This window comes from Mastacembelus armatus, chromosome 13 (genome assembly GCF_900324485.2).
Source record: "Mastacembelus armatus chromosome 13, fMasArm1.2, whole genome shotgun sequence".
In the NCBI taxonomy this organism is placed as follows: domain Eukaryota; kingdom Metazoa; phylum Chordata; class Actinopteri; order Synbranchiformes; family Mastacembelidae; genus Mastacembelus; species Mastacembelus armatus.
Genome location: NC_046645.1, coordinates 11,879,238 through 11,888,005, shown reverse-complemented (window position 1 = coordinate 11,888,005; position 8,768 = coordinate 11,879,238). Strand labels below are relative to the sequence as shown.

The 8,768-nt window shown below is 38.2% G+C and overlaps 1 protein-coding gene across 1 annotated transcript; it reads right to left on the bottom strand.

Moving 5' to 3' along the window:
- Positions 1-3,994: 3,994 nt before the first annotated feature.
- LOC113144615 (extracellular calcium-sensing receptor-like) lies at positions 3,995-8,530 on the bottom strand. The gene is made up of 6 exons (XM_026330802.1): positions 8,367-8,530; positions 7,867-8,164; positions 6,951-7,745; positions 6,605-6,832; positions 6,403-6,526; positions 3,995-4,890 (listed from the first exon to the last, which is right to left on the bottom strand). The coding sequence occupies exons 1-6, from the start codon at positions 8,396-8,398 to the stop codon at positions 3,995-3,997; spliced, it is 2,373 nt and encodes a 790-aa protein (XP_026186587.1). The 5' UTR covers positions 8,399-8,530.
- Positions 8,531-8,768: the final 238 nt, after the last annotated feature.

Genomic DNA, 8,768 nt, shown 5'->3' with positions numbered 1-8,768 from the left:
CAGAAGTACCCAGCTCCATTCTGGCCACCTCTGTGTGGATGCCATAATGTCTGAAGGTGCGAGACCACTGGGTGGCATCATGTGTATCTGAATATAAATTAAAACACTCCACAGCTATTTATACATTTTGGTTCAGTATGAAAATACAACAGGCATGTTTCATCTCTGTGCATGCTCAATTTTGGGAAAAGAGTGGGGAGGTGGCCAAACAGAAAAAAAAAGTTCAGAGCTGTAGTTTGTCTTATATAGGCACCATATAATCAGGCAAGAATAGTCAGTTTTTATCCTTATTTTATTTTACTTTTTACACATGTAATTTGTAAGTTCTACTCTTAACAATAAACACCACACAGTGTTTGATAACTCACTACAATGTAACACTGAATGCCCCTTATTGGCTGCTTGTTTCAAAAGTAGAAAACATCCTTGTCTTCGTAACTTTTATTAGCCTTTATTGATCCATGAAGTTGTTATTAAGTGTAGCTTAGTTAGTAGGACTTCACACTTTAAAAATCTGTCTTCTACACTTTGACCAACAGTGCATTGTATTTGGTATTTTGTTGTTTTACAACCTGTAATTAGATGGATTTTTATTTGGGTTTTATGGTGTGGATCTAAACAAAATAGTTGAAGTTAATAAAGTGAAAGTAAAATAAAAAAAACATATCTTAAAAAGTTCTAAAAAATAAAAAAAACTATAATTTGCCATATGCACTTGTATTCCCTTTGCTATGAAGCTGCTAAATAAGTTTGGGTGCTACCAATTGCCCTAAGAAGTCACATAATTAGTGTTGCAGTGTGGTGGTATTGAAACAGAGGCGCAGAACCCAAATGCAGGACACAGTTCCTCCGGTGAGGAAAAAAGGAAGTCGGGAAGTATTTATACAGGGGAAGCAAAAGTCTAACGAAATGCAGGTGAAAACAATAAATTAACAAGACATAAAGTTACCTATCACGAAGAAGGGTAACGCAAGAAATCAGAAACCAAAATAAATGTCCAAAACCGGAAACATAGTTCTCCCATCATAACAATTAGTTAAATTAAATACAGGCAGCTCTTTTTTTTTAACTGTAATAAATAAATACTTTTCAAGGGAGGACTGCCCACCAAAACTCACAGACCACAAGTCTTTCTGGAGAACCTTGAGAGTTCCTGGGCGACATTTCTCACTGCAAAGTGACACGGGTACCTGAAGAGTTTGCTAAAAGGTGCGTGAGAGACTTTCAAAATGTCAGGAAGAAGGTACTGTGGAGAGATAAGACTGAAAAAGTTAACTTTTTCGCCGTCAAAGAAAACACTGTGTCTGGCACAAACTCACCATGCCATGTATGGCACAAACCCAACAGTTCTTATCACCCTTAGAACGTCACCCCCAAAGTGAAGCATGGTGGTGGCAGTATCATGGTATGAGGATATTTTTCATAAGCAGGTACTAATGATGGATGGTGCTGAATACAAGGCAATTCTTGAAGAAACCCTGTTTCGGTCTACGAGAGAGTTGGGAAGGAGTTCACCTTCCAGCAAGACAATAACCCTAAACACACTGCTAAAGCAACACTCAAGTGGTTTTGGGAGAAACATTTAAATGTAGTGGTGTTCCAACAGACAATCTGTGGTCTGAGTTAAAGACTGCTATACCTCAGTGGAACCCATCCAACTTGAAGGAGCTGGAGCGGTTTTGCCTGCAAGAATGGGCAAAGATCTCAGTGGCTTGATATGATAAGCTCATAGAGCTATACCCAAAGAGACTTTCAGCTGTAATTGCTACAAAACGCTTCTTTACAATGCATTAACCTTGAGGGGGTGAATAGTTATGCACACCTAAATTTTCAGTTTTTTTGGCTTCTCTTTGTTTGCTTCACAATAAAAAAACATTTTGCATCTCAAAAGTTGTAAGCATGTTGTCTAAATCAAATATTTGTAAATCAATCCATTTCCAATTACAACTTGTAAAAAAGCAAAGAGGGGGTGAATATTTTTGCAAGGCACAGTATATATAACAACAATAACTTGCTTTCATCTTCTATTCTGTTCATCTCTAATAATAGTCCTCTTGAACATTAGTTCCATATTAAAGGTTGATTGCTCAGATGGATTTGTCTGAAGGTAAGTGCAAACAGCATCAACAAAGACATGCAGAATATAAACAAAATTGATGTAAGCTACACTTGGAAGTTGCAAGTTTTTCTTGCTTTTTGACTTTTGCATCTGTATGAGAGGAATTTTGCAGAAGAAATGTTCTTCTCTGCCTAAATTTAATGATGTAGTTTTTTTTCCTAAACCTAATCATGTCTATTCATTACCTCAGTGTAACCAAGTAGTTTTTGTTCCCTAAACCTCAGCACACAGCTGTCATTCCTAATCTCAACAGCATATAGATTAATTATTATTAATTATTATGAATTATTTTGTGGCAAAACCTAACTAACCCACGTAGTCTTGGGGCTTAAACATGACACTGTTTCTGTCTATTGGTCTTTTGCATCTCATACCAACACATAAGGTTACCTTTTTTGTTAGAGGTCTGGGTAGTGTCGTGGTGTGAGCTGCTCAATGTGCACAGCAATCGTAGTAGATAACAACCATAAGACCTACCAACTGTCAACCTGCTTGTCTGTCAATACTGTTCCCATTTTCAAAGTGGCCTGGGATGGAATCAAAATAAATGTCTCAGTCTGGCCCTTGTGTGAGCTTTGTTGTGTCTCCTGCTGTGGCTGCAGGCTGTCAGCAATTATTGTGCCTTTTTCCAAAATGTCTTGGGGATAAGCGAGATAAGGATTCCTGGATTTCCTGTGAAGACTCTTAACTCTCTGCACAGCTCGCTCTGCCTCTCGATTGCTCTGTGGAAAGTGGGGACTGGAAATTACAAGTTTGAAGCACCAATCTTGTGTAAATGTTCTGAGATGTTTGGAACTAAACTGATGTTGAGCACATCTCTTCAGGTATTCCATGACCTATGAAGACGGATTTGAAATTCTCAACCAGAGCTTGTGATGTTGTGGATATCAACTTGGTAACTTCAAAATATCTTGACAGTCTACGTTGATCTAGATCTGCCCATTAGGACTCCAAAAAGGGCTACAACACACACATGAATACAAATGTTAACATGCATGAAAAGTTGTTGTATACAACAGTCCTGAGGACCTCAGACTGCAAATCAAACCTAGTTTTTGGTCCATTTAGATTGCTAATGTATATTATACACAAAAAAATATTTATTTTTATTTATTTACTGTGACTTGTTGTAGGACTCCTAAGTGGACCATGAAGTAAAAACCAAACCAGACTTAAGAAAACTAAACCAAAAAACAAGATGTTCCCAAAGCCAGATAAAGGAGGTGAGTTGGAATTGTTACATTAAAAAAAAGAAATTCACTTGTAGTGTAATTTTTTTTTACCCTAACTTTTTGTCTCTCCTATGACATTATTGCTCTCTCCTACAGTGTCCATTACAATTACATGTGCATGACCAATTAGGTGATGATCTAGCAAATTCTAGTGACTTTAGGATATCCAATAGCTATTTTCATTAGTGAGGAGTTTAGCAGACACAGGACAGACATGCCACACGCCATTAGTTTGTGCTCTCTCCTTTATTCATCTTCCAAGCAACCCCACATACCATACAAGGTTCCTACCTGGGTATTTCACCTAATACTACACAGAACTATCCAACCAGGATGGATGTCTGTGGATGCTTTTGTCAGTAAGAATGTTGATTTTCTTCTTTGATTACATTTTTAAACACTACTAAGCTAAACATGGACATGTATTTGTTATTAATTATGCATATTAGTTGATATAATTCTATATCATGTGGAATTACATTATTATTTATAGGTACTGTCACAAAAGAAACGACTTCATATACAATGGGGAACAATGTACCCCAAAGTTAAATAATATTAACATAGGTGTCTACTTTAAAAATCATTAAAAAAAACAAACTAGAATGCCTTTGAAACAACAATTTGATTATTATTATTATTATTATTTTCCCATGATATGCTTTTTTGTATTCTGCTCAGGTTTCAGTAAGATAATGTAACATTTTGGAATGAAAGTACAAATGAGCAGTCCAAAACTGGAGGCCAGAATAGCAAATATCTCTACAGCAACACTGAACTTCCCAGGAGAGCTGACATACGCTGGAATAAAAGTGATCCAAACTGCACAGAATATCAGCATGCTGAAGGTGATAAACTTGGCCTCATTAAAGTTATCAGGCAATTTCCGAGCCATGAAGGCAAGAATAAAACATAAGATGGCCAGAAGACCTATGTACCCAAGTACTGCCCAAAAGCCTAGAGCTGAGCCCAGGGCACACTCTAAGATGATTTTGTCCTTGAATTGCTTAAAATTCTTAAATGGAAAAGGAGGAGAAATTGATAACCAGAGAATACAAATAACAACCTGTATGAGAGTGAAGGCCAGGACACTGAGTCTCTGTTGCACAGGCCCAAACCATTTCATGACATTACTACCTGGAAGTGTAGCCCGGAAGGCCATTAACACCACCATAGTTTTCCCCAGAACACAAGAGATACAGAGGACGAAGGTGATGCCGAATGCTGTGTGTCTCAGCATGCAGGACCATTTAGAGGGCCGGCCGATGAAGGTCAGAGAACACAGGAAACACAGAGTCAAGGAGAAGAGCAGCAGGAAGCTCAGCTCAGAGTTGTTGGCCCTGACAATAGGAGATTTTCTGTGTCTAAAGAAAATGACTGCAACACCAACAGTCATGCATGTCCCAAATAAGGATGCTGCAGTGAGCAATACTCCCATAATTTCTTCATATGATAGAAACTCTGCCTCCTTCTTCACACAGGCATCTCTTCTCTCATTTGACCAGAATTCAGGTTGACATCTCACACAGGAAACAGAATCTGAAAAAAATTATATTGAAAGAGGAATGTCTATCATTCTAAGATTTCATTGATATATCATAGTAATACTTCTAACTTTGTAAATCCTCCCGGTCATTGTATTTTCAACAATATGTTATTAGATGGCAAAAGGACTTGCTTTCGTTTCAGACATTTCACCTATCAGCAGAGAATGTACTTCTGAAAAACTCAGGAGGATCTAAACATCACGTGCATTTCAAACCTAGTAACACACTAAGGCAGAAGGTGGCCCCAGTAGGACAAAACATCCAGGGTACATGCCAATTCTCTTATTACATCATTCTTTGTTCCTCACTCAACCAAAAAGCCATTCTGGCCAATCAACTGGAACATCATCCCAAAACTTTCATTCCTGCAAGGAGCAAGGGCTGAGGAATAACGAGGCTGCCTGTTGGACCCATAAAATACCCACAAGATAATTCATCATCATCCATAATGGACCGACACACCCCTTTATCAGATATTGGTTGCCGATTGAATACTTCAGATGAAGGTTCAGAGGAAAGGATATATCTCTATAAAAGTGTTTCCTTGATTCCTTTCTCCTTGCAGCTGCCCACATACTAAAGGACACTCCTCCACTCCCCTGGCCAGAGAAGAACAGCGGTTTTAAAGACTAGTTAAATAAGCCAGCTGTATTGAAATAGAATGGCCACCAGTCAACAGAGAAGATGGCCTGTAACACCACTTCATGCATCAACAGTGCAGTCCTGGCATCCAGATCCATGTAAACCCTAACAATCCAGATGATGGCCAGTTGGGGCAATGACCCACATGTGACCTCAACAACCCTCAAGGTCAAAACAACTCCACAGACTTTAAATTAGTGGGACTCCCCACTAGTGAGTTAGAACTGGGGAAGCTGTGTGAATGAAAGGTGAAACCTCTTGACCTCGAGAAAGTCCATATGCAATCGAATGGCATTTTTATAAATACATTAAAGCAGATGTCAGACTTGTTCAAGAAATCTGTAATTTTTTCTGTTGTAGACACTACGTGATTACCAGATAATAAGCATGTGGCAGCTACATCTTTTATTGCATCATATTATACAGAATAAACATTTCATTGATTTCACACTCAATATAATTCTTTAGGTTTCCGAGAGAGATAATGGTCTTTAGACAAATGTGGGTTTTTTTGTGTTTAATTTTTACCTATTGTTTCATTTGAATAATTTCAATGTAATATTTATTTAGTACTTATTACATTTTCTGACCTTGTAACCCACTAATACCTAATAATATTCTGAAGCTGAGAATGCATGGCACCATACTTCCCTTCCCATGGATGTAACACAAGAAGGCTTAAAATAAAAAGGTTGATTACAAAACTTTGAATGATAATTAACCATGTCATGGGATATTTTAAATACCCTAGTTTTATAACACTAGGACTTTAAACTTGATGTACACAAATGTACCACTTATTTAAAAGTGGCATGTGAACATGATAGTTTTAACCAAAACCTTACTTTAAATGTTACTAGACCTGTGGTGTTGCTTATTTCTCCCTCTGCACATCTTATACAGTCATAGCAGCAGACAGGTTTTCCTTTCTGCAGAACCTTGCGAGTTCCTGGGGGACATTTCTCACTGCAAACTGACACAGGCACCTGTATGATACAGTAACAATAATACAATTAGGATCATTATTCTGTAATAAAGTATTACAATCATCATATTGACTTTACCTGTTTAGAGTTCTGTGCCCACACTAAGGAATTATTTTGCAGCTTCAGCTGTTTGTCTGCAGGTAAAGATGCATCATAAAGACCAACTGTGACAAAGTCCACAATGCCATTTTCTGTTGGCTGCCAGTTTATAATTTCATACTTTGCTGCTGGATCTCCATTCTGATTAAAGTAAACCTCATCTCCTTCCTTGGTTTTGAAATGAATATTTTTTGTATGTTGTAAAATCTACAAAGATTGGTATCAGTTTAGATGACTATGAAAAACACAGAGGAAGAGACACACTTTTTTCTATTAATGTACTAAGTGTAAAGAGTAGAACTTAAATATTTATTGTAGAACTCACCGTTAATGGCTCTAGCTGCCCCTTGTACTGACATGTTTGATTACAGCCAAGAATACTATGAAGTGCATGAGCCACAGCATAAACTCCTTTATAGATATTGTTAAATATAGGCATCAGTGACATATCAGTGAAGCCATTTTGCACTCCAGTCAGATCTTCATGTCCAGTACATTCTCTCTCATTTCCTGTTGATGACTCTGATTGCTTAAACTTACAGCTAAATAATGTCTCCCAGAGCTCAGTAAATATTTCATGACCAGATGAATTGAGTGGCTTCACATTTAATATAAACTCTCTCATGCCACTGACATGTGCTTTGGGGATGGACAGGCCTATGGCACCATCCAGAATGTGATGTCTGTCTGTTTCTGCTGTTTGGGAATCAAAGATCCAGCTCTCACTTCCAACCCACTGATATCCAGTCAAATTGTGTTTAGACAACTCATGTATTAGCACATCCATATCCAAGTGTGAGAGAAAAGCTACAATCACCTTGGAGGTTGAAGCCTTGATAATGTCAATTATTTTTCTTATTTTATCTGGTGGATCTGTTCTAAAGAAAGGTACAGAATACTCCAGACAGATGCCCAGCTGCTGTGCAGTTTCTGTGAATGTAGCCATGCCATTATTGCCATAATCATTGTTGCTTCTAATGGCTCCAACCCAAGTCCACCCAAAGTGCTTGACCAACTGGGCCAGGGCCCTGCTCTGATAGTAGTCACTGGGTATTGTTCTGAGGAAGGATGGGTACTTGGTTTTGTCACTGAGACAAGCACAGGTGGCAAAGTGGCTGATCTGAAAAGTGATTTTACCGCATGATAAAGCAGTGAAACTTTCACACAGTCACATTTGCTCTAAGCATCAAGAACTGAAACAATTTACAGATTAACATTTATAATTTACCACTCTTACCCACCATTGGGATATAAAAGGGTCCAATGACAGTAGCTATGGCCATGCAAGGAGAGGAAGAGGTCTCTCCTATAATGGCCTGTACTTGTCCAGGTTTAGTACATTGTTCCTCAGATGGTACAGAAACAGCCTCATTACCATTAGCCAAGGCCAGTGCAGCCCTCACACTTCTGGCAACAGAGCCACATGTGTCATAAATCCTATAGCCCAGAGAGATGCCAGGTAGTAGGTCTGTGCTGTTATTAATCTCCTCAATGGCAAAAATCATAGCCTGAGCAAACTGGAGCCCTCTGAAATTTAAACTTGATACACAGATACACTATTACTAATAATTCAAACAGAGTAATACATACAGTAATAGAGTAATACATTCAAGCATTTCATAATATTACAAAAGAAAACTATTTCATTTTCAAAAGTTAATAACAATCCAATTGTTATTGTTTACACAGTTTTTCATGTATATCCCATTTTATTGCAAATATTTTCTATGTTGCAGTTTACCCGATGCATTCCAGTGGCAGTGGTTTGTTCATATAAGCATCCTGTCTGTCTTTCCAGCTGCTGCGGAAAGAGAAAATCCCCCCCAATATAATAATTCCATCTCTAGAAAACTGGGGATTCTCAGGATCTCCTCTCTGCCTGCACACTGGCTCCTCAGCCTGAGAAAAAGACACTACCAGCAGCAGCTGTAGAAGTGCCCATCCCCTCTCTGGCCACCTATGTGTAGACATCATACTGTCTGAGAGAGCTAAACCACTCAGTGGCATTGCATATACCTTAATGCAAATCAGAAACTTATACTGGTATTTATACATTTTGGATCATCATAAAAAATAAAAAAAGACAAGATTATTTCATCTCTGTGGACTTTAAGGTGAGATGAAAGGATGGGGGTGCTTAACT